The sequence below is a fragment of the Oryzias latipes genome, chromosome 20 (genome assembly GCF_002234675.1).
Source record: "Oryzias latipes chromosome 20, ASM223467v1".
Classification (NCBI taxonomy): domain Eukaryota; kingdom Metazoa; phylum Chordata; class Actinopteri; order Beloniformes; family Adrianichthyidae; genus Oryzias; species Oryzias latipes.
In genome coordinates this window covers 4,981,693-5,007,574 of record NC_019878.2, presented here as the reverse complement: position 1 = coordinate 5,007,574, position 25,882 = coordinate 4,981,693, and the positions used below count along the sequence as shown (strand labels likewise).

At 41.3% G+C, this 25,882-nt stretch overlaps 1 protein-coding gene across 7 annotated transcripts in view; it reads right to left on the bottom strand.

Moving 5' to 3' along the window:
* Positions 1-953: 953 nt before the first annotated feature.
* The window catches only part of prkag2 (protein kinase AMP-activated non-catalytic subunit gamma 2), a 52,854-nt gene continuing 27,925 nt past the window's right edge, over positions 954-25,882 (bottom strand). For 4 of the 7 annotated variants that reach the window (XM_004080873.4, XM_023949890.1, XM_020712659.2 and 1 more), the window contains 13 exons: positions 20,660-20,907; positions 13,891-13,939; positions 11,102-11,211; positions 9,130-9,211; positions 8,585-8,643; positions 7,364-7,409; positions 7,233-7,287; positions 6,934-7,060; positions 6,467-6,632; positions 6,357-6,394; positions 6,122-6,268; positions 4,560-4,653; positions 954-2,161 (listed from right to left, as the gene is read on the bottom strand). In XM_004080873.4, coding sequence (XP_004080921.1) covers positions 1,590-2,161; positions 4,560-4,653; positions 6,122-6,268; positions 6,357-6,394; positions 6,467-6,632; positions 6,934-7,060; positions 7,233-7,287; positions 7,364-7,409; positions 8,585-8,643; positions 9,130-9,211; positions 11,102-11,211; positions 13,891-13,939; positions 20,660-20,907 — 1,793 coding nt within the window. In that variant the 3' untranslated portion in view covers positions 954-1,589. Of the gene's footprint in view, positions 2,162-4,559; positions 4,654-6,121; positions 6,269-6,356; positions 6,395-6,466; positions 6,633-6,933; positions 7,061-7,232; positions 7,288-7,363; positions 7,410-8,584; positions 8,644-9,129; positions 9,212-11,101; positions 11,212-13,879; positions 13,940-16,484; positions 16,953-20,659; positions 20,908-25,882 lie in introns of those variants that run through there. The other 3 variants (XM_011488656.3, XM_011488654.3, XM_020712660.2) reach the window with 3 other exon arrangements.

The window sequence follows — 25,882 nt, the reverse complement described above, 5'->3', positions numbered from 1 at the left end:
GTGACCAAGTGTCCTTGAGCAAGGTACTGAACCCCACATTGCTCCTGGTTGCTAGTGTTTGGCAGTGGAACCGCCATCGGGTGTGAATGTGTGTGAATGGGACTGTGAGTGTAAAATGCCATTTACCATTTACTATCTATCCATTAATCTTTTAAAGCCGCCTAATCTCTTTGTGGATTGCTGGCGCCTATCCCAGCCACCGTCAGGTGAAGGCAGGATTCACTCTGGACAATTTTCCAGATCACTGCAGGACTACACACAGACAAACAACAAACAAATTTGAAGCATGTCTCTGGACTGTAGAGGGAATCTGGAGTGTCTTAACCAGTCTTGACAAAGTACTTTAAGGTGAGAGACGCCGAAGCAGGTCCACTGTAACGTGCAAAACTAAATGAATCCTTGGCCAACAAAGTCTTGTTGTTTATTCTTGAACAACAACAAATAATTCAGTCTAAAGTTCCAAAACCACTTCAGGACAACACGATTGACAGAAACTGTCAACAGAAAATAGCAGGACATCCCCATTCTCTCCACACAAACTATTAAATATAAATTAAATACATGCAGGTGAGAAGGTGCCCTAAATCAAAATTCTCCCACTGGTCATGTGATGTAGCCACAGCAATGGCGGCTACAAAAGCACAACAGTGAATCTTCCTCTGCAGCAGCCAATTCCAGAAATGAGGAGTGGGTCACAAAACTCACAAGTGTGCAACTTGACTAATTAAACTGACAAATAAAAAGCAGACTTTCTATCAACATATTGTCAAAAATATCCACTAAAACTGTTCCTATCAAATAAACATGTATGACGTAAAGTGAGGGGTTGTGTTGTATGGTGGTCTACATGAATGATTCATGTTAAATGAACTCTGGGATAAGAAAGACAAACATCCGCCTCCACCCGTAAAAGTCAAGCCACTCAGCGGACTGACAAACAAAACAAAAGAGAATAAAATCATCAGGAGCTTTATTTGATCAATTTTGAAGCACATCTGACAGGAAGTCTCGTCTCCATGGAAATATTTGATAACTCAGCAATATGGCAACAACTTAAAAAAGTAAAGATATAGTTTGCTTAAACCCTCATTTGGTCTGATCTGTATGAAGCCCCGCCCCTTCACCTGCAAATGCATCAATACACTTATCTATGAATAACATATTTTCTTTATATTTTATAAAATATCAAGTTTTACCAACAACTATGATTTTTTTTATGGTTCTAAAAATCATTGAACATTGAAATCATTAACCAGCTCAACCCCCCCCCCCCCCCCCTACAGTCCATCCGAAACTTTGTTCCGTCAGTGCATCACATCGTCCACTCTTGGTTCTGGTCCAGTTTCATGGATTTCAAACTAGTAAATCCGACACGTTTGTTTGTCAAAGCTGGAAACAGTTTCTGATATGGTGGAACCTGGCCTTCATCACCAGGGGGGCAAGGAGACTTAACCAGAATAAAAATCTTAAACATCATTGATAGGTTCAAGTCAGACTCAAAAGCCCCTCCCACTGGCAGAGCTGCTGTCCAATCACAACCCCAATTTCTTCTTTGGAGGTTAGCCCTACGTGGACCTGCAGAGATGATGTCACACCTCCTCTTCACTGCCTCCTTCATCAGCTCTATGCTCTAGTCCCTCTTCCTCACCTCCCTCTTCAGTTTCGTCCTCATTGTTCTTTCCTTCTTCCTCTTGTTCCTCACATTCAGCTGTGTTGTTCTCCTCCTCTGTCTTCTCCCCCTCTTCCTCCTCTTCACCACTCTTCTTTTCCTGTTCCTCCTCCTGGGTTTTCTCGTCCACCTCTTCTTCCTTCCCCTCCACCATGGCCTCCTCTTTCTCCTCCGTCTTTCTATGCGTCTCCTCCTCGGCCCCCTGTCCTTCCGTCTCCGCTGTCTCTCTCTGTGGCGTCTCCTCATCTCCTTCCTCCTCCCTTTGCTCTGCTTTTGCTTCCTCTGTCTCCCTTTGCTGGCAGCTCTGTGAAGCCTCCCTGAAAGCTGTTTCTGAGTCTTCATTAGACTCTTTGTCCAGTTCGGGTTTCTTTAGAGCCTCAGGTTCCAGCTCCTGTTCCTGATTCTGATCCGGTTCTATTCTGTGAGGTGTCTCTGACTCAGCTGTGTCAACCTCTGTGGGCTGAGAGGAGATGGACTCCTTCCGTTCCAGACCTGCAGACAAAAAAGCAGAATGATGAAGATCCTGTTGTGTGGCAGCCTCCAAAGTTTTACTGCTCAGGTTCTGGTTCTGGTTTTGTGTCCTGCCTGGAACACAGACCTGCCTTTGTTCTCTGCAAGTGAGTTAGAAAGAAGGTCTTAGCTGTTGGATCATAGAAAAGAGTGAAGAAACTATTCACTCTTTTCTTCTCAGACAGTCTTAAACAGCAGCATCTTTTCATTCATTCATTCATCTTCCGTTTAGTCCCTCTTGGGGTCACAGGGCTGCTGGAGCCTATCCCGGCCACTTGTGGGCGAAGGCAGGGGGCGCCCTGGACAGGTCACCAGTCTGTCGCAGACAACAGCATCTGACACATCCAAAAGGACCTGGCTGTAAACATTAACATCCAGAACCAGAAAGCCCCAAAAGGAACCAGAAGTCCCCCCATATCCCAAAAAAACTTTATTTTAACTGATGACCCCAACAGTTATGTTTTTTTGCCCATTTTAGCTTTAATAAAAATATTATCTTCAATTGGGAACACTTTTTTATTAGGATTAAGGTTAGGGTAATTGTATATTTTCCGCCTCTGCCGATGACATCAGGTGCCCTCTTGTCTGCAGCCAGGTCTCTCTTGATCCATTTCCATCTCTCATGGTCCTCATCATAATGCTTACTCCGCAGAACTGCTTTTACCCTCACTGGAATGCAAGTTCAGCTTGACTTCTACAATAGTGTGTCAGTAGCCGCGGTTACATGGGCAGAATATTTTGGTCGGGTTAAAATTCAGCCGTGCACATGGGATCAGAAAACCTTTTTCCGATTAGAACGAACGTTCACATGGGTCACACTTTCGGTTGGAATAAATCATTTGGGCATGCGCAGTAGTGTCGAAAATACCGGAAGGAAAATGTGTCCCGTTGTAAGCAAACCTTTGCTGTCACATATATTTATGCAGCAGCTCGGTAAAAGAGGCGATCTTCCAAACGGGCTTTTATTAATGTTATGAATATTATGAAGTGCCTGTTCGCTCATCATTTTATATTTAATTTAATAGTCAGTGCTTTTTTGTGGAAGAACTGAGCTGGAAGAAGAACCCAGTGTTAGGACAGGCTAACACGCGCTAACAACATTAGCCTTTAGATCAGTGTTTTTCAACCTTTTTTGAGCCACGGCACACTTTAACCCTGACAAAAATCCCGCGGCACACCAGCATCCAAAAAAAAAAAAAAAAAGCAGAAATTCATGGTCTGTATTGATCGACAGCCCCCCCCCCCGCAATCTCACGTGGATTTTTGTGATAATTGTGGCAGAAAAAGCAGGAAGTTGCGGCTGTTTTTTTTCTAAGAGATGAACCACCAGCTAAAGACGAGCTTTAGCTGGTATTTTTGTTAGAACTGAGCAACTTTATCAGCAGAATTAAGAACAAGGAAGTGAAGACTTTAACCACTTCTGATTGGTCAGACTGGTGACATGTGATTAAGCCTTCAAGAATGATTGGCGGAGACAGTTAAAGGGGCAGTTATAGCTGCAGCTAAATCGCGGTACCGTGATTCTTATCAAAATGTCTTTAATAGAATTAAATATACACAAAGAAAAAGTAATTTTAAGATCTTTAATATTCCTAACTACTCAGTGTTTTATCAGGGCCTGTTTTGATTAACAAAGAGCTGAAATCCTGGAGATGGAAAATGTTTTTAGATCAGTGAATGAGGGCAATTTCCCACGGCACACTTGACCATCTCCCACGGCACACTAGTGTGCCGCGGCACACTGGTTGAAAAACACTGCTTTAGATGGACACAAAATCCAGGACCATGCGGGAAACGCTGCAATCTGCAGCTTGGCTGCACGTAAATGTCTGGGAATAACATCAGCCTTTATTTTGTCGGGGCACAACTTTGAACGTAACAAAGCACCCTCCCCTCAAACACATTAATAAATCCGTCTGCTCTGATCAGAGAGGTTCACTCGGTCCACTGGCACCGGAGCCCGAACGCAGAGCTCGGGCACGCATCCCCCCCGCATCTCCCTCGTGAAGGGGTGAAAGACAGGGGAGAGCCAGCGGGGCGAGAGCGGAGCAGCGCTTTTCACAGGGCATCCACAGAGCAGCTAGTCGGTCCTGTATGCGCTCCCAAAGCTTTCTCTCAGCGAAACACCATCTATGCATGACGTAAACCAGAGCAGTAGTGACACACGATCGGAATGAGCCGTTTACATGCTCCACGATCGGAATAACCCACCTATCTCGATCGGAAAGAAATTCTGATCCGAACAAGTCTGACCGGGGCAGAGTATTCCGAACGGCGCGTTTACATGACGCATTTTCTTTCCGATCAGGCATTCTTTCCGATTAATTTTGCCCATGTAAACGCGGCTAGTGTCAGCACGCACATCCAGATGTGTGGGTACCTGCAGGAGTGAGGACCAAAGCCTGCAGGATGTCAGACAGCGACACGATGCCAACAATACGAGAATCTTCATCCACCACAACCAGCCTGTGAACCTGGACACAAACATCATCAATCAGATAACTGAAATAAACCTTTACCATGAATGTTCACATTTGATCAAAAGTTTTAGCCAATTTCTTGGCAGATCAAGACTTTGACCATAATGCAAAAAGGATCTTTGAGGAGTTGTGTTTTAAGTTTGGAGCCCATTATAGTACTAAAACTGCTCTGTTAAAGGCAACACTGATGTTCTCATGGCTGTAGACAGTGTGCCGATGTATTTACAATGCAAACTATTTGATCCATGCAAAGATTTCAAACCTTCTTTTGAGACATTGAAGATATTCTAGAGGGTTTGAATTTGTTTTCACTTCTCTTTGCTTCCAAGCTTTGTTAGAAATCTGCGCAGCTGAGATTTTTTTTGTCTGGTTAAGAGCATTAAGATCAAGAAATAAGGAAAAATTCAGACTCAATAAAGGATGATAAAATTAGTCAAAATCATTTTGTTCCAGACTTTTGACATTAACTTGATTAAGACCTTTTGGTTCAATTTTAAGGATTTTATTTTAAAGTTCAACAAATGTTGACAAGTTAGACTGACATTCAATGTCATTATATAGAAAAAAAAAATCAGACTTTGGTAATAAGAGCTAGTTTTAGATTTTATAAGGATTTATAAGTCCTTCTTCTCATTTTGTTCAAATTGTGTTTTGAAATAAGACATTTCCACTTTTTACACTAGTTTTCTGTAAAACATTCAGTTGGAAGTCATTCTAACAGCTATTTTAGCTTATTTTTCTATTTTTAAAAAACAGAAACTCCTTTAACCCAAGTATTTATCTTTAAAATCACAATTTGTTGATGTAAATGAGAGAGTCATGGTGTGCCACAGGGCTCTATGCTTGGTCCAATCGTTTAGTCTTTAAATGCTTACGTTGGGTAGCATTAATAGCTCAGTACGCATTTCCGTTGTTTTATTAATGTTACTCAACTATCCCTAACTATTAAACCAGGGTATGTCCCCACGTTTACAAAACTTCAATCATCTCTGAAAGATTTAATAAATCGGATGATTTAAAAAGACTAAACTGTTTTAAGATTAGAGCCATTCAGGGATTAATCACATTAGATGGTTTCAATTTGGTCTCTAGTCACACTTTTAAGAACCTTTGAGTAATTTTTAGGGGAGATTTAACTTTAAACTAAAATAGACGCAATTTCTAGAACATCCTTTTTTTCATTTAAACATTACAGTGTTCCCCCATTTAACATTCTATAGTTTACCTGCGATAGGTGAAATCTGCAAAGTAGGATTTATAGATGTGCTAAGGTACTAAAAATGATTTTCCTAACAAATAAAGCTTCAAACAGAAAAGCTCAGCTTTATTCTTATGCTTGAGACAACCTCAGTTGGGAACTGCTCTTCCATTCCTGAGAAATTTTCTCCAAAATGTAGAAGGCAATAAAATCCAGGAGATAGTTTTTTATGGATTGCAGCTGTGATGTCACCAGACCTGTTACCTCGGCCTTCACAATGCGGTCCACGATGGTCTCCAGCGTCTCCAGTCTGTTGCACTTCATGACCCCCTCAAAGTACTGCGAGCGGTGCCGCAGCGCCTGAGTGACTGTCACGTCCAGGTTGTTGTAGGTCTTCTCGGCAGCCAGGTTCTGCACACACACACACACATACACACTTCCAGGATGCTGCCGACATTTAACATCACCTGCAAATCCAGAAAGGGCGGGGATAACTCACAATGACGTCAAACTTGGAGTAGATGTCCACCACCCGACCTGCAGACAGAGGAGGGAGGGGTCAGAGCTGACAGCTGTTACCACGGTGACCCTAAGGGTGGCGCTGATTACCGTTGTGGTCGACAACAGGGAGGGCGGAGACGCGGCGGTGAGTGAAGACGGACAGCGCGGTGATGAGCGGCGTGTCAGGGTGGATGTAGGCAATGTTGGAGTATGTCCCGACGCCGAGCTGCTGCAGAGACTGTTTCATGAAGGCCGGCATGGGCATCTCACACACCTCACACATGAGCATGGACACACAAACACACAAGGGGGACATGTAAAGCAGTCTGCACATGGTCAGAAACGCACATCCACGAGTTACTCTTTTCCCTCACAGAAACCTCCACACAGCTTTTCTTCCTGTGTCCACTATGGTTTAATGACGTTTTCATTTATCTGTAATATGTTGGAATGAACACAGATCTAATCCACATAGATGAAGTCATCCTGACACTGCAGTTCAGGGCTGCCAGCCGCGGCTTCGCCTCAAGCTTTCTCTGACATGAAGCTTCACCAGAACAGACAGGAGGACCTACAAAGAGCTGAAGGAACTTCAGGATTCTTTTGTGGGTCAGGATGTAGAGTGCGTTCCCACTGATCGGATCGATGACAGGGAGGCGGTGGATCTTGTTCTTGATCAGAGAGTAAACAGCTTCAAATATGCTGGAGGAAAGAGGGACAAAATAAAGGAAGAGTTCATCATTAGCATCTTTAAGGATGCTTCTATGGAAAAGATTCAAGGAATGGAAGATGGATGGATAAGTGGATGGTTTATCCAAGGACATCACCCCCCACCACCACACACACACACACACACACACACACACATTGGTACCTGGCATCAGGTGGGATGTGGACTAGAGGTTTGAAAGTCTCCTGCAGGTACAGCTCTGTTAACATGAACAGGTTTGTTAATGAGGTCTGACTCAGTCAGGATACAATGATGTCAGATCAGTGACTGTGTACCTCTCCATGTCTCAATCTTGTGTTCCTCCAGTTCATAGATCTGCACCTGAAACACACACATAGACAGTCAGATGCTCTGCTGGTAGTAAGGTCATGTAACAATAACAATTGGCTGTTAGTAGGCTGCTTGAAGTTAGGAGCTAGGGAAAGTATGGTGCACTGGGGTTCTGTCCTCTATTCTCATCTACCGGTACTTCTCCTCTCCTCTATTCTTGATCATTTACTTATCATTTAGTTCTCCCTGTCTTTGTTTGGTGCAGTGTCCCACTTCCCTCTAGGGGAGCGGGAGTGATTCCAGTTGACTCGTCCATGCTGCTGCACTTGGTAGTGGAGCTCGCCTCTGGTTCATCTGTGCTCCTGCTCCTGTACCTGACCATGTACTTCATCTTTGCTCCTGCTCCTACACTTGGCTGTGGATCCTGCCTCTGGCTCGTCTGGCACCCCCAGGCGAGGGGGGTGCCAGGAGGAGTTTTTCCTTACCGAGAAAGAATGTCTAAGGGCAGGGATGCCCAGTTTAGTTTAGTCTTTTTAGTTTGATTTAACCATTACCTATTGAGTTCTATGACTTCATGATCTTTATGATTTTATGTTTATTATACAATTACAGGTATGAATTCCATTGAGACAACTATTGTTGTAATATTGGGCTATATAAATAAAATTGAACTGAATTAAGTCTTTCAGGCTGCAGAGTCATACTGTTGTATTCCTGTTTCCATAAATCAATAACTGGATTTATGTTTCACTGCATTATGAGGCTGATCTGCAACTCTCAGCTGATCAGGTATCTGTGACTGACCTTTAGAGAGCTGAGAAAAGACAAGCAAAGTTCCTTCACCACCACAAAGGCAGGGGCAGGCAAGAAGCTCCTGCTGATAAAGTAGGCTGTAAATCTGCTTTAAATCTGCTGGATCATAGCCTGATTTACTAAAGATGTGTGCATGCAAAAATGTGCTCGTTCTTTTTTAGCACTTGGCTTTGATGTATTTGCAAAATGAGCACACTGTATGTCTAGCAAGAAAGAAAATCATGATAGTTAAAGCAGACATTAAATAGGTATTCATGTGTCTCTTGTGCCCCCTCCCCATTGACTCCATATTTGACCCCTCTCTTCAGGACATACTGTATTTTTGCTGTGTCTGCTTCGGAAAACATGGGTTTACACTTGCGTGTGTGTGCGTGTGTGTTTGTGTGTATGAGTCTTCTGTGTGTGTGTGTTACCATGGGCGACTTGTAGTATCTGGTCAGGATGTTAATAAAGTCTGTGATGGTCAACATTCCTGAAACAAATAGAAATGACAAACATTTTCATTGTATATAAGCATCTCTTTTTCTAATGAAAGGACGGACGGATAGGAAAATAATTTATTCAGCCCCATCAGGAAAAATTCAGTTGTCCAATACATATCACACACACATATCAGTTAAAGTTGAAAGTAATGTGATGTTGTTGCTCCGACACACCACACCATAAAAAAACACTGGTAAGCTAAGTTTATTGTTGTGCAATCACTTTAAAAACAATAATCATAAATATTTTACTAATGCAGCGTTTTCTTTTTACTTTTACTTTATCTTATATTGGGAGTTTGACTCACACCACCTTTAAACTCAAACTAAGCAACTAGCAAATAATCAATAACCCCACAATATTCTGGGTTTGAATTAAAGACTCCAGAATCTATCCTGCACCATCACAAATGCACAGATACACTTTTAAACACACTCATGGACTGACACATGTGCGTACATGAACAAAGCCTTACCAACAAAGCTCTGCTTCTTGCTCTCCCAAAGTGGAGCGGCTCTAACTCCGTTGGCCCCCAAAGCAAAGAAAGCCTTCTTAACCTGAAACAACATAATCTCTGATCATTCTAAAGAATAAGCTCTGCTAGCATCAAAAGCATAAATCTGTATGTGGAAAAAGCTGCATCACTGAGGCCTGCAGCAGCACCTCATTTTGATTCGGGGGCCACATTCAACCCGTTTGTGTACGGATTCTGTGGTTTGGTTTGGCTCTGAGTTGCCCTCAGTCACATTGTTTCCCGGTCCATCATGATCTACAGCTGTCATCATTATAGCTAATTGCCCTCAGCCTATTTCAGTGTCTGGTTTTCAGTTCATCCTTGTCAAATCATCTGCTCTGCTCTGTTGTATCACCTTTTTGTTACTCCATGGGTTTTTTCATGTTTCAGTTTGGTTATTAAATCTTTTTTTTTCTGTCACTATGCCTGGTCTCCTGCATTTTGGGTCCTCCACCACCAGTTCCTGACAAACTGATCTCAAGTGGGCCGGACCAGTAGCCTAAAGCAAAACAATCTGTGGTCAGCTTGTTATCTGTAGCTTTGTTTTTATTTTGTTTTTCTCAGTCGGAAAAACTGCCTCAACCAATATAGTAGCCTTATCAACTATTATTACACATTAATTCACAGAGGCCAATGGATCTAAAAAAATTGGTCTTTTCAATTTTATACAGACTGAATATTTTATATCTGACACTGAAGCAATCCTTATAATAAACTCAAGAGGGGGCTACGGGAAAAAATGAAACACGCTGCCTAAAATGTAAATGTGCAAATCAATGAAAATTTAACTAAATTAAACTTGCAAACATTTGTGAACATAAAAAGAATTTTGAGTTAACCTCCCTTTCTCTCCTGAAACTTCACCCAGCCATCAATATCAGGATTTAAATCCTGTGCAGCAACACATTTACTGTCATTCAAGTGTGCAAAAAACAGAATGAAATGTCCAAAAATCTTTTCCTGGTTTGCTGCCTGAATTTTGTATCAACACCTGCCTTCTTCCTGACCTTTAATGGGGCGCCATCAGTGACCAAACTGACATCATGTGACCAGTTCACTCAGACATCATCCAGCGCAGTCACTAGAGAGCCGACTATGTCATCAGCTGTTGTGTCCATCAACTCGAGAAAGTTCGCTGTGACGGTCTGTGCAACACCTGTGATGTCAGTGGTTTCATCGATCGTGATCGAAAATGCAATAAATGACTGAATTCCTTCATTGGCAAAGGTCGACCACTTTTTGGGGCACAAGACTTCTGCAGCCTTCAGCCTTTTTTCAGAAGTTCACCATCCGAAAATGACATCCCGGCTACACTAAATGCAGACGGTTGTTTTTCAGTCCAGCTAATAGTTGGTAAATCTTCTCTTTTCTTAACTGCAAATGGTGAAACCTTTCTTTATGGTGAGTCTCATAGTGGTGCTGAATGTTATGTTCTTTGAGCACTGCTACGTGTTGATGACATACCAAGCACGCGGTTTGGTTTTGCATTCAGCTCCGTGAACAAATAAAAGTCTGTCAATTTTTCCTGGAAAGATCGGCACTCCACTTCAACCCGCTGGACATCAAACTGCATCTTACTCAGGCACAGAGCTGTAAGGTTTCGCTTTTAGCACGTGCAGAGATATGCTGATTCACCTATTTTGCTTTTCCTTTGCTCCCCCTAGTGGTGGAATTGCGCATTTGCACAGGAATGGACTAGAAAAGTGCTTTTTTTTTAACATCCTTATAATTTTTACTCTTTCTAAGTGGGCCGCAATAAACTATCTGGTGGGCCAGATACAACCTAGAAAATTACAACCTGCTGCGTATCGACCTGCAACATCAGGACCTGTAGAATCAGGACTTGCGGCATAAAAACAAGCAGCAACAGGACCTGCAGGGTAAAAATCAGCAGTAACAGGATTCACAGGAACAAAACGTGATGGTATCTCACCTGCAGTGTTGTGTCGAACACCACCAGTTTGGAGCTGGTGGGGATGATGTCATAACACTTGTGGCACTTCATGAAGCGCATGTAGATGTCTCTTTCTGACTCCTCGGACACTGCAGAGATACACAGAATAAAGTCCTGAACTCCCACTCTGCACTGTACAATTAAACTGTGATTTCCTTTCATAGAAGGAATCATCGTAACCTTGACCTTACTGCTCTGTTGCTTGAAGACTTCAGAAGAATTCATGAAACTTCCACTGAATTAGCGGTGTTCTATTTAGAGTTGTGCTTTAAATACCCTAAAAAGATATTGTGATTTCTTGGTTATTTTTCAGAAAATATAACTGATTAGACAACTTTTTTTTTAAATTCATGGTAAGTGGTTGGGTGAAGCCATTCATTGCTAAACAACAGGGTTACCACTTTTTAAATCATGACAGCAGAAACTTCCTAAATGACCCTGTTCAAAGGTTGACATTTCCTAATTCTTTATACCTTGTATTGCCTCATTTTGCATCAATAAGAGCGTGAAGTCTCTTGTGGTCTTTGTGGATGAGGTTCTTTATTTTCTGTAATGGTGAAGTTGACCATTCTTCTTGGCAGAAAACCTCAAGTTCCTTTAAATTCTTGGGCTGTCTTGTTTGAACTGCCCGTTTCAGATCTCCCCAAAGAGGCTCAATAATTTAGATGTCAGGAGACTGAGACAGCCACTCCAGAACCTTCACCTTATTCTGTTAGAACCAATGGCAGATAGACTTGGCCTTGTGTTTTTGATTGTTGTCATGTTGAAATGTCCAAATGCGTTCCATGTGCAAACTCTGAGCTGAAGAGTGCAAGTTTTCCTCCAATATCTACTGATAACAAGCTGCATTCATCTCACCATCCATTTTGATTACGTTTCCTGTGCCGTTGCAGCGTTGTAGACCTTGTTGACTCCTCTCCAAATGTAGCGTTTATGGTTGCGGCAAAAAAGCTCAATCTTGGTCTCATCACTCCAATTGACTTTGGTCCAGAAGTTTGGAGGCGTGTCTTAGGCAAGCTATTTTGTGGCATTTGCACAAAAAGACTTTCTTCTGGCAACTCAACCATGCAGCCCATTTTTCTTCAGGTGCCTTTGTATTGTATATCTTGAAACATCCTTGAAGTTATTTGCAGGTTTTTATTTAAGGATTTTTCTGGCAGTTGTGGCAGAAATGTTTGTGACCATGGTTTGGTTTCATCAGAACCCCTCACATTTCACTTCTTGATCAACATTTGAACACTGCTGACTGGCATTCTCAGTTCCTTGGATATCTTCCTATATCCCTTTCTAGATCTTTGGCAGCACTTTAGCTTTCCCCATGACTGGGGATCCAGAAATGTCAGTGCAGCACTGGATGAAGGATACAAGGGTCGGTTGGGATCGCAAAAATTCCAAGACACACATTGATTACAGGCAAAGGTGTCACAGGTGAGGATGGTTACCTTTAGCTGCCATTCAAACCCTTTTGTATCAGCTTGTGTGCATGTTTTCAGAACAAAGTCAAGTTTATGTTATCAAAATGATTTAAAAAGGGTAAACAGATTTTTTTGACAATAAATGGCTTCACCCAACCACTAACTCATATTCTCTGAAAAATAGCCAAGATATCACAAGTTCTTCCAGGGAATGAAAACTTATGAGCACAGCTGTAGAGCTGAGAGATGTTCTTGGATCCTAGTTCTTTTTCTTTTGGATCAATCAAATATCTTCAGCTTCTTCATCTTCCAGACTGAGTTATTCCACAGGGTAAGGTAGATGTTTCTATTAATCACTAGAAGAGAGGCATCATGCTCTTCTACTAGTTGTATCAAACTTAGTAGGACTTTGATTTGGTTTCTGGAATCAGCTGTCTCAGTGTCTGCAGCTCTTGTTTATCTTTTGGCACATCCAGTCAATGGTCGCCACAGCAAATCAGCTTTCACTGATTTGCACAGAAGGTTTGGCACAGTTTTATTTTTATGCCGGATGCCCTTCCTGACACAACCCTGTATTTTATCCGGGCTGTGGACTGGCAAAGGGAGACCAAGACTTGCGGCTAAATAGTTAGACAGTAGTTCCCACACTGGATTAAGCTCATCGTGCCCCTTAGGATCTATGCAACCAAGGATTAAGGATTAAGTCAGTTCTGAAGGCAAAAGCGGGTCCAACCTGGTACTACAGATTCAACAAAGTACTGGAAACATTCCTCAGAGAGTTTGGTTCATATTGACATGAAAGCATCACTCAGTAGCTGACTTTGTCGGCTGCACATCTATGCTGCCAATCTCCTGTTCCACCACATCCCAAAGGTGCTCTCTTGGGTTGAGATCTGGTGACTGTGGAGGTCATTTGACTGCAGTGAAGATCATGCATGTTCATATTGTCTTCATCCGACTAAATGATGGAGGTTGCATCAACTGGGAAATATGCCGCTGTTTGAGCAGGTGGAGGAACCACATTAGAAAGCTGGGTAGGAGCAGGAGGAAAACTAAGAGGATGCTGCTGGGACACCTTCTAAAGAACGTTTGACACTCTTTAGGAGACATTGCTGCAGCTCATTACAACACCAACCATGCAGGTGGTGGCATCACTTCCTGCTCCCTCAGAGCCCGGCAACAGCTGAGTCACACAGGAATGTGGAGCAAACAGCAACATAAGAGCATTATCAGGAAAAAAGTTCACAATCAGCTCAGCCGTCTCTGAGCTGTCTGTTGCCATAACAACAAACACTCTGCCTGTTCCAATGCAAAATAGATCAAAGAACAGCAGCAGCATCACCTGTGTCTCACCTGCATCATCTAGGTCCTGCTGCTCCGTCATGCCGTCTGCAGCCCCGGCCTGCACATAAAAACACAAACATATTCAATACACTAAGAAAATCTCTATCTCCTTCTCCTTGTTGACTCTTAAAGTGGTCTGTAAGTTCTGAAGACATTCTGAAGTTTTCCTTCGTAAAGAATGCAGCAGGACAGGACATATTTTGATTTTTGGCTTGATACAATTTTGAATCTAAACAAACAAACATCTTTGCTACTGTAGGTATCAATCTCTTCACAATTGAAGATGAAAGAAATAAATTAAACACAAGCTAAGTGTTTCTGATACACTTGGAAAGGGAAAAGTGAGACGCAAATAAAGAACCAAACATGGCAGAAAAAGGTTTACGATGAGTACAGTTCAGTCCAGTCAAGCCAAGCTATCTTTACTTGATAATACTTGTAAAATATTTTATGTTTAAAACATCTAAATTATCAACAGACAATAGATTCAGTCTGGGGTGTAGTTTTTTGTGATTTCAGCTTATTAATGACTTTTTTGTTGTATTTTTCAAAATATCATGAATTTCAAATAAGCATTTTGACTGCTGTTTGAAGACCTGCCAGATCATGAATCGCAAGGCCTTCAACTATGTCCTAAGGAAGGCAGGGGGTGGGCCATAGAGTCAGAGTGAGCCGTGCTCCATGACTTCATTGAAGGCTCAACTGTGTCTTAAGGTCAGCAGGTCCTGCTGAGGCAGCATTCCTTCAACTCTGTGGTGGAAACCACGGTTTAGAGAGAGATCAGCAAGATGAAGAGTGAGGTCTTCCTTGTACAGAAGACATTTTTAAGAAGCTGTCATGTACAAATGGGTCAGAAGTACTGCAGCCTGAGGTTAAAGCTCTCATTCATCTCATCAAAGATTCAGGCAAACTTGTCATTCTAGCTATAGGGGCATTCCAGTCATTGGCCTCTCTGTAAGTTCCATCCTCTAGAAGAGATCCAAGTTCAGATTCGGGAAGAATAGCGTGGTTTAGTTCTGGCTGAAGAACATTGGTTCAGCTCTTTATCCTCTATACCAGAGTCCTTCAGAATCTTAGTGGTTTGCATATCTAGACTACATTGGACTTGACGACTTGAAGAAAAAGCTTTCAAATGTGCCTCCTCTTATGGTTAATCGATTTTATCAATAAATTCAAATTTGTTGTTTAAGAGAATTTATTTTTGGGTAAATCAGGATTTTATTTTCCCAGCACTTTGACTCCGTTGTTCGGAGTATGGTCAGCTACCCTGTTTCTCTTTAAACACGGTCATGGAAATGGAAGCTAGCAAAGAGGAGTTTGCTCCCAAAACAGGAACAGTTTCTTCAGTTCTAATGGATCAGTTTCGGTTTTGTGACTTGGAGCAACAAATTGCAGGCTGTAAAATCTGTTTGAAGGCTGTTGCTACCAAAAGTGGACGCACAACAAATTCATCTGAAATAGACACCCTCTGTTAAGTGCGAGAAGTGTTTGTCTCTACGAGATGTTCAAGCTAAAAACCTGCAGCATTGTTCTACAATCAATTTAACAGCTTGTATTTGGTGGCCTTTGGTGTTCAAGCCAACTCCAAAAGGATCTGTAAAATAGTAAAATAGTAAGGAATCCTGTTTTAGCAGAAATTACATTTTGAGGATGAAAAAAATTCTTCATCACTTGGACAAAGTAAAATAGCTTTTGTTAAGTCTTTGTCATTTTATTTGTCATTGTTCTTAAAGTAAAGGAAGGGAGAAAAAAATCGATTAAAATTGGAAATCAAATTTGATGAGAGATTTTACTTTTTGGCCGTATCACCCAGCCCATCTCTGAGGATATTTTATGTGGGTGTCGAGAGAGTGTAGAGTCCAAATCCAGCTAATTGAAGCTGAGGTTTGTTCACCACCTTGACTGCAGTGTGTCTTCCAGGGTTGTTGCCATTTGTCACAAATTTTGTCTACAATTTTTTGGAACAAAAATTCTAAGTGCAGCTGAAGAGAAGACTGATTCATCTTTGAGAGCCAAAATTCCTTTCTGTTTTAGAAGACATGCTCCTTTTTATAATTTGGACTTTTTTAAACTAATGGATCTGTGCACATCTATATTAAGACTGACTTTGTTGCGGAGATGAGAGATCCAAGTGTGATGGCAAACCAATCTGTGTGAAAGAAGGTGGTTTTGACAGCTGTCCAGATTTCCATCCAAAGATCTTCCTAGTAAAACACTAAAAACATGTCGAACAGGAAGGAGGTCCCCCAAATGACCCAGGACACTCCAGTGAGACTATATTTCTCTGCTGATTTGAGAACAGTATCCTCCTCTAGAGGAGCTGGAAGAGGGAGGTGTGGGCTTTCCTACTGAAACTGCACATGACCCAAACCAATGGCAAAATGATCATTGATGGATGAGATGGATGAAAATAAGTTTGACAAAGAATGTATAATAGCTTAGTGAATGATGGATGGATGGATGGATGGATGGATGGATGGATGGATGGATGGATGGATGGATGGAGATGATATATGGCTGAATGGAAATTTTCTTTAAATCTTGAACTAAAATAAGTCATTCAGATGGTAGATGCGCATGCGTGGATCAGTCAAGAGTCTGACCTGTCAGTAGCTTGCGTCAAATACACACGCGCATCCACAGCTGTCAGGACCGTTAGGTGTGACGCAGCAAAGGCAGACCTGTTCTAATCAGAGCCGGGACTAAAACATCTCGCACGTGTTTAATATTAAAGCTTTGAAAAATCAACGGTGAGAGTGAAGCGCGCGGCCTGTTGTCATCTCCGGATAAGTGGGTCCTCCGGTACCCGTCTGATCATGGGATGCGATCCCGCGGGGGCAGTAACGTCCTGCACGGTCTGAGCGTCAGCCGGCACCTACCCGACAGTCGCCGTTCATTGGTCTCTGCTGCCCGCGCAGCCTTCAGGAGATGAAACGCTCCTTCACGGCTGCATCCTAAGCCTCAGAGCATCGAAAGGAGCTTTCACGCAGCTGAGCGTTCGTCTGCTCTCGGTAAAAGTCGCTTCTGTCCGCCTCTTGGCACGCCAACAAGCTGAGGCAGCTAATATAGTTGTCTTCCGGTGGTGGATTTCAAAATAAAAGCATGGCATTTCTCATATGAAAAAATAACTTCCGGTTATTTCAACAAACCGGAAGTCTGACTGGTAATGTTTTCAACTTTTTAAGAAACTAATAATTAATCTTTTCTTTTCCTGTTGCTATATTGTTAAATTTCAGTAATCAATTCACAAATAAAGGTAAAATACAGATACAACTAAAACATGTAAATATCCCAAATCAACCAATGTTGTGAAAATAGGAACTAATGTAATCAAAGTCTTTTTTTTTTTAATTGTTCCGTCCAACAACTGAGCGAACAGATGAGAGCTGAAGGCCTTTTGTGTTGGACAGGTTTTACAATCACTAAAAGAGGTTAGGAATCTTTGGATAACCAAGGTGTACATTTATATAAACCCCTTTTTGTTTTTTGTTTTATTATTTTTTATTTATTTGTTACATTTTGTGTTTTAAGTATATATACATATTCTTTTTATTAAAGGGGAATGAGAGGGGGAAAGTGTGTGTGTGGGGGGGTAGAAGAAATACAAATAAAGAAAGAGGGGGAGAAAGGGGGGGGGGTTACAAGTGTTGAGTTGCTAATTTGAATAGGTTATTATTTTAAAAATAAATGCAATAAATTAACCCCTTTACCCACCTGCTGTGGATGCATCATTGACCCCGGGGGCCAGGCCAAGCGCCAAGCAACCGGCCACGGGCATAACACCGGCCCCCAGGTCCCAGAATCCCAAGCTTCAGCAGCCAGCCACCAGCACGGCCCCTGGCCGCCGTTCCCGCCCGCCCTGCGCCCAGAAGGCACCGACCCAGCAACCCCCGCCTCAATTCAAGCCAAGTGCGCCCCCCGGCATAAATGTTCTATTCTGAATTATATGGTGAAACTGTTGGATCCCTTTGTTCTTCCATAAAGTAAAGTGAATCATGTTTTTGTTTAGTAAGATGTCAGGGTCGTTCCAGATGGGGGTAAGTTTGCATGGAAATATTGTGAAGTTGTTGTGTTTTTAGTGAAGAACATAAAAAACTCTCAGAACTATTTTAGAATCAATCAATCAATCAAGGCTCTTGCGGGGGGGGGTGCCCCTTCCCAGTGCGTAGAGCCGACCAAAAAAAACAAGGGTCTTCCAAGCTTTCCGGTCTTGTGCCAGAAGCTCAGTATCCTTCATAGCAACCCCATAAGGTTTAACATCCCCTGCAATAACATCTGTCCACCGAGTACGGGGTTTGCCTCGAGGTCGTTTCCAGCCCGCAGCCCCTGGGTTAAACTCAAAGATGGCCCGCGTCGGATGGTAAGAGGGAAAACGGAGAACATGGCCGAACCATCTGATGCGGCTTTGCGCAACAAGGCAAGAGGCTTGGGGCTGGAATCACTGTTAGATAATGCATGCCATAAAACCCCCACTTAAAGCTCCTAGGACCAAATGTCAGGATGTGGAGCAGGGTGATGTGGGTGATGTGGAGCAGGGTGTCAGGCACCCATGGTGTGGGGGGGGGGTCCTTTGAAGTTTCTGTTCTTCTCTTCTCTATGCAGATGGCTGCGGGACAGCTAACATGCCTTGAAGTCGTGGAGGCAACTGACCAGGCGGATTCTGCATCCTCTTCTTTGCATTTACATATTCCTCCAGAGATTGTATAAATGCCGGGCAGGGACAGAGACAGTGCTCTTTGTTTGTGTCCCTGCTGTGAGCCCTGTTTTAGTAAAAAGCATTCAGGGAAATTGATTGAGCCCGATATCTGTATTAGAAATATTGTTAGGGTAATAAATCTTTGGCTTAAATTGGATACCCCCGTCTGTGCCCTTTCATTCCAACGGAATCTCCACGCATAAATTAGAAAATCCCACCAGGGTGTTAGAGATGAGCTGATGTTTAAACTTCTGAAGCACTTATGTTTAATCTTGGAACTGAAAAAAGCAAAATTAGAAATACTTAGGTTATCACAGACAGTGTTCTCTATATCTAGCCAAGATTCATCTGACACACCAGGTTTAAGCCATTTTAAGACATAGAAGTATGGAAGCGATTCTGTAGCATAATTAAAAAAATAGTCAAAACCAGAAATGCTTTTTCATTTTCAGAATGAAGCTGCATTTTTTGACTCAAAATTAAAATGAAAAAGCAATCCGCCAAAATGATTTTTCATTGTCCTCTTCAATACTGCTTATTCTGTCACAAAGAACTTTTTGAAAATGAAATGTCAAATACCATTTTCATTATCATTTTAATTAAGTGACAGAATCTAAAGATTCTGATTAAAGATTAAAGATTTAATTTTTAATTTTTTTTAAGTTTTTTTTTTATTTTTAATTTTAAAGATTTTTAAGATTAAAGATTAGATTAAAGATTTCTGGTTTTGACTTTTATTTTTAATTATGTTACACAAATGCTTCCATAAGTAGTAATCCTGGAAATTAAGTAGGCCTAGTCCTCCTCTGTCTTTAGATTTTGGAATAGTTTTAGACTGATCCTTGGTGGTTTACCTCTCCATAGGTATTGGGAGATGAATGAGTCTAATGATTTAAACCACGTAGTTGGAAGTTTTGAAGGAATTATTGAAAACAAATTTGGGAAGAATCATATTTTTTATGGTTGCAACTCTCCCTATCATAGGTGAGAGAGATCAGTGAGATCAGCTTGAATTGTCTTAAGGAGTTGGGCGTGGTTTAGCTTGAATACATCAGAAAGCCTAGAGGAAATATTTATACCTAAGTATTTTATGTTGTCTGTTTGTAATTTAATGGGTGATGGGTTTAGATAGTTACAATTAATTGGCAGAATTGTGCCTTAAGACTCATTTATGGAGTATTCCAAAACCGAGGAAAATGTATTAATTAGGGAGATGGTTTTGCAAATGGAAGATTGTGAATTTGGAGTAAATAATAAAACAACATCTGCGTAAATGCTTATTTTATGTTTTACACTCTACACACTTACGCTCTACATTTTATGTTCAAAATCAAGGTCTTTGAAGGTAGTGAAAATATATTTAAAATGATGAATTAACCAATTGTCTTTGTGCCACTGTATTTCTTCTAAATACTCAACTAAAGTTTATTTATACGACACCTTAAAATGACTGGACTCAAACAAGGTGCTGTATCATGCAACAGCTCAAAACATTACAAACAAGAACTAAAAGTTTAAAAAAAATTAAAGGTAAAATGTATAAATAGGTGCCAAGATATCATAAAAACACAAGATAAAAGCAAAAGCAGTAAAACACACCAGCTGCTCTAAAGCCTGGCTAGAAAAATAGGTTTTAAGAAGTTTTTTTTAAAGGACAGCCAGGATGTTTGCCAGTATGCTCAGCACACTTGCCCTTCCAACTGGAAAGTTACAGGTGTATCTGAAGGTGAGTTACTCAACATTACATCAAATATTCATCCCATAAACAAGCATGTTAAATCGTGGGTAAGTTATCTAGTACGGAGACCAAACCCAGGAAATCCCTTCAGTCTATAGTCATTTTAACATGAATTTGTAATGTAATCAAGTGGTTCAATAATAATGGAATTGTCTGGTCTGATCAGGTGTATCATCGTAGACATTTTTGAAATAGTAGTGAGAACATTTCACTAGTCTTTGTTTGTACGCGTTTCGCTGTTATTTCAGGTCTGATCTTTGCAGCTTTCATCTTCCTTTGTTCCTTTTTCCTTTTGAAGTTAAAACACTTGACACAGCTGACACATGAACAGAAGCGCCGCTCACCTGAATGCTGATTGGAGGAGACGCATGAGTGGGTGGGGCTTGGGGCGGCTGCTGGCAGCACGCGAAGGTGGAGGTTGGGAGAGCGAAGCGTTGTCCGGGGTCAGGTGGGGAGGAAAAAGAGCGCAGCCTCCTGCTCTCTGGACGCTGCGGCTCCGACAGGTACGTCTGTAGCTGGAAAACAACATCCTCCTCCCTGCTGGAAGGGGGAGCAGGAGGGGGAGCCGGGGGAGGCGAGCTCAGGCTTTGGGCTTGGAGAGGGGGCGGGGGATTGGGCGACAAACAGGAGACAGAAATGTTAAGGAGGATGCTGTGCAACACAAGGCAACAGTGCCACCTAGAGGAGCATGTGTGTCACTGCATACTATAAAACCGTACAGCGCACCACGAAACCCCCCCCCCCCCCCTCCTCACCAGTGACCTCCTCCCAGTCTCATTTTAGAGATAAGCTCTGTTTTAAAAAAACAAAAATAGTGAACCTTCATGCTGTGCCATAGGGTGATCGTTTGGCCACTGATCCACATCTTCGTGTCTGTCTGCACCACATGCCTATTTTCTAAAAACATCTGAATATAACGATTCATTCGAACAACGATTCGATTCATTTAATAATTGTGGTTGCTGATCCAAGTCATTGTTGATATCGATTCATTTTGGACAATCCAATTCACTGTCAGGGCGGCCGTGGTGAAGCGGTAGGGCGGTCGACCCATGATCGTAAAATTGCAGGTTCGATTCCCGCCTTGCACGCCCATGAGTCGAAGTGTCCTTGGGCAAGACACTGAACCCCACCTTGCCTCTGGTGGTAGGCAGGCGCCTGTGTTTGGCAGCGGAGCCGCCACCAGTGTGTGTGACTGGGTGACTGGGTGAATGGGTCTGTGACTGTAAAGCGCTTTGTCCTTGTAGGAAGAAAGGCACTGTATAAGTATACGCCATTTACCATCTGTCCTAAAATGGATCCAGAACATCTTTTTCCCAAAGATTCAACCAGTGTGACTCAGAGAGAAATACCTAAAATCATATCTACATTTTAGTTTCCTAAAGTTCAGCCCACTGTTTCTTTTCCACATCCAAATAATCCAAAGGGAACATTCTTAGAACATTCTAGCACACTGTGTGGTCACATGTCTTTGCTAAATTCAAAGTGTTTCCACACATTGGACTGGAATGATGGACTGATCAGTTTTTACTGCATGACATGTGTGTTGTCTGCTGTAATGCATTTGGTTGTTTTTACGTTATAGTAAAATAAACCTGCCACCAGTCCAAATTTTATTTAGATTGACTATAATCAGTTTATTTTCATTTTGAAAAGATTTTATAAGGGCATAGGTCAACTCAAATTTGATTTGATTAACAGCTTGCTGCAGACAGATTGATCTGTTTGGATCTTAGGAATAAAAATTGATTAATCAGGTCATTCTTACATCCCTTATCTAAAGGGCTCCTGGTTCAGGGAAAGAATAATAAAAAAAGACTACTGAGACTTACATTTTTTTTATAGTCTGGCTTTTAAGAAAATCAGGACCTATCAAATTCCCAGCTGCATTCAAATGTACACTTACAAAGTTTGAGTTCACAATTGTTGTTTTGTGAAAGTTTGATGCTTTCCTGAAGCAGAACCTGAAAAGTCATTTGGGGCTAGATGGTTCTAATAAAACATTTTGGGCTGCTAAATATGTACACCTGTTTTGTGTCATTTTAAGCTGAGCTTGGTTCTTAGTATCTTAAACGATTTAACCAATTTAGAAAAATTACTTCCAACCGATTAATGAAAAAATAAATATTCAAATCAAAAAGTCAGATTGGATCTTAACAGATCTCTTTAGAGAATAAAATAATTTGTTTTTGGCAAAAAAAGAAATAACATTTCGATAATTTATAATTTAGCAGTTCTTGTCCCTTTTCTATCTGGCTGGTGAAAACCTGAGGAGAATAAAGTTCTAGGAGCTGAAACAGAGAGGAAAAAAAATCAATGTCAAAATTCAAGAACCGGCTGTAGTTGTTCTGTGGGTTTTGGACAAACTAAATCCCTTCTTAGAGCTACTCGCCAAAAGGTGGAGGTTGATAATGTTGTTTTTTGTCAAACCCTTTATAGCAGTTGATGTGTTAGTAGTTATTTATTTAGACAGTAGAGGGCGCTCTGCCGCAGTGCTACCTAAAACGTTTTTAATTATTTTTCTTTAATTTGTTGATTTAAATATTTGTATTTTCTACATTTTATATCATACCTATGAAGCTTTAGGAGCAGTAGGATTTAATTTTGAAGAGTTTTTAATGTTTAGATTACCTTAGTTCAGCTACAGGTTGTAGGAGGCACTTCCTGTTTCCTATAAGAGCAGCACATACGAAGTCAGCACGACAGACGGCAATAAGAGAACAATTATGAAGATTTTTTGTGTTTTAGTTCACCGGTTGGTTCATTAGCAGGCCAAAGTGTTCTACGGATGTTGATGCGGTGTAAAGTTTAAAGTAAGGAACACCACATTAAACAGCAGTACAAGGAACTCGAATGTCTCTCGTCTGTGTGAAAAAATGACCAAGCTGGCACACCCTTCGAAAAATATATTGTAGTTTGTTTTGTTTACATATACTTGTGGTTCAAAAATGTGTTTATTATGTTTTTCAAAATGTACTAAATAAAGATAATTACATTGTTTAAAATGAAATGTAGGGGGTGGGGGGCTTATATGGTGATGACCACCACTGTCCCTCTGAGTCATGGTTCTGAGTCATCTGGAAAAATCTAATGTTTTTTTATTTGATTGTTTATTTTATTAAAATGCTCATTTTTTTCTTTATATCAGTTTAATATTCCATGTGAAATGCCTTTTTTTTCTTTGAGGGTCTTCTCACAGCACATTGGTTACTCCTGCTGTGCTCAAACTACAGTGGGGGGGGCTGCCCCCACATCTGTTTTAAAAAAAACTGAAACGTTGCTGTTGTACACTTCTCCTCTGCAAGCAGGAGAATGGTCTGTACTTCAAAACAGAGTCGGTGATTGCAATGGCCAACTTAAAATAGAATTTGAGAGGCTGTGATTACGTTTTTTGACCGTCCAGCTCTACTCTTTAAGCTTTCAGAGCTACAGGGGCCTCTGGAAGAGAAAAGCGTCCTCTGATGGTCATTTAGCAAAATAAACTCGTACGGCCACCTTAACCCTTGTGCTATCTTAGATGACCCCACCCTTACATTGACGTGTTATTCCTACCATGACAAAGGTGGATAAAGGTGGAAAGATTTCATGGAATCCATGGACACCAGTGAGGATCACAAATCATTGAAGAAAAAAGGTTCAGAGCACTGTCTAGTGGGTCTAGATGACCCAACTCCCAACGTTAAAGTGCCTAGGATAGGACAAAGGTTACGGAACATCATTAAAATGGAATGTACCATTATTGTGTGTATGGTACGCCACACACTATGGTTAGTAAGATGTGAGTACTGGGCCCTTACTGACTGTAGGAAAATGCTGCGTAAACGGGGTGTGCAGGTGATACGCAAGTGCCTAAGGATGTACACACAAACTACACTCTGATTGTGTATCTACCTAAATTCTAACAATCAGGCTTGCATGCACAGAGCACACAAGGGTTGATATAATATTCAGACAAACGTGCAAAATATTTTTTATTTGAGAACATTATTGTCTTAAACTTTAAGCAACCTCTAGGTCAGAATCTGAATGTGAATTTTCTCACCAAGGTCAGGCTGAGCTCATTTTTATAGTTGGAGTTCCGCAGTGAGCTCTGATATTTAAAGTCTTATTGAAACTTTAGCTGCGGTTACATGGACAAAAGTAATTGGGAGAAACGCCTGATCAGAATAAAAAGGTGTCATGTAAACACACTGTTCGAATACTCTGACCCGAGATAGGTGGGTTATGCCGATTGTTGATCCGATCGTGGTGCATCTAAACAATTTATTCCAACTGTGGATCACTACTGCTCTGGCTTTTACGTCAAAAGAATGCCAAGAGTGTGCAAAGCAGTAATCAAAGCAAAAGATGGCTACTTTGAAGAACCTAGAATATGACATTTTCAGTTGTTTCTCACTTTTTTGTTATGCAAATAATTCCACATGTGTTAATTCACAGTTTTGATGCATTCAGTCTGAATCTGTAATTTTCATAGTCATGAAAATAGAGAAAACTCTTTGAATGAGAAGGTGTGTCCAAACTTTTGGTCTGTACTGTATTTAGAAACTAATGAGAAAACAGCGGGGCTTCCGAAGGAGGCTGTGGTCCCAAACTTCGGACCGCATAAGGCGGAAATGCTGCTACGAAGTCCCAAGAAGCTGTGCACAATCATCAGGAGTGCACAACCGTCACAAAGCCCTCTCCCCTGTTGCTAACACAAGGCCACAAGCCTGGCCGCACTGCTCCTAGCATGTCTGCCTCTTAGCAGCTGGACAGACGCAGATAGCAGTGACGTCATCGCCCCGCCTCCCCTCTGGAAATGCTAAGTCGAATTGAATAATGTGACAATGTTTGCAGGGTGGATGTGAAAATGAAAATGCAATCCCCTCTTTGTTTTTTCGTTTTAATTATGACACAGAAACAGCGGTTTTAAAGTAGAAATGAAAAAGAATTTTGAAGTATTGATTTTTAATGTTGAGTCAGTTGATGCAGTTACATTTTGAAAATTAAAAAGCATTTCTGTTAATCCATTTGAATTGTCAAATTAGACATTTCTAAATGAATTTTACTACACATTTACCAGAGAAATTTTTGAAAATGAAATGTCAAATACCATTTTCCTTATCATTTTAATTGAGTGACAGAAAAAGCAGTGTTTTGCATTTTGGTGGATTGATTTTTAATTTTAATTTTGAGTCAACAAATGGTGAGTCAATGCATGGTTTTTTTGATGTAAATAAGTAATAAGCTGTCATATTTTTCTTTTTTGAGACTGTGGGGTGACCAGCTCCAGTTCATGCACAGCTTTGCTTTTAGACGCGTTCCTTATTTTATATCAACATAGAGGATGCTTCTGCAGCTCTGCTCCCTCACTATCCCAGCTGCTACATTTAGGATAATCTGTTTTCTTTTCAGGTCATGGTTCAGGTCAAGTTTTGCTGAGAATCCCTGATTTATTGTTTTCTGCTGCAGCTCAGCCTGTTGTGTTTGGGTGGTGGAGCAGTATGTGTTTGTGCACAGCGGCTGCAGGATGAAAGAGGTTTGACTAAGAGCAATCTGGGCCTGGAGCTGGAAGAGGATTTTAAAGC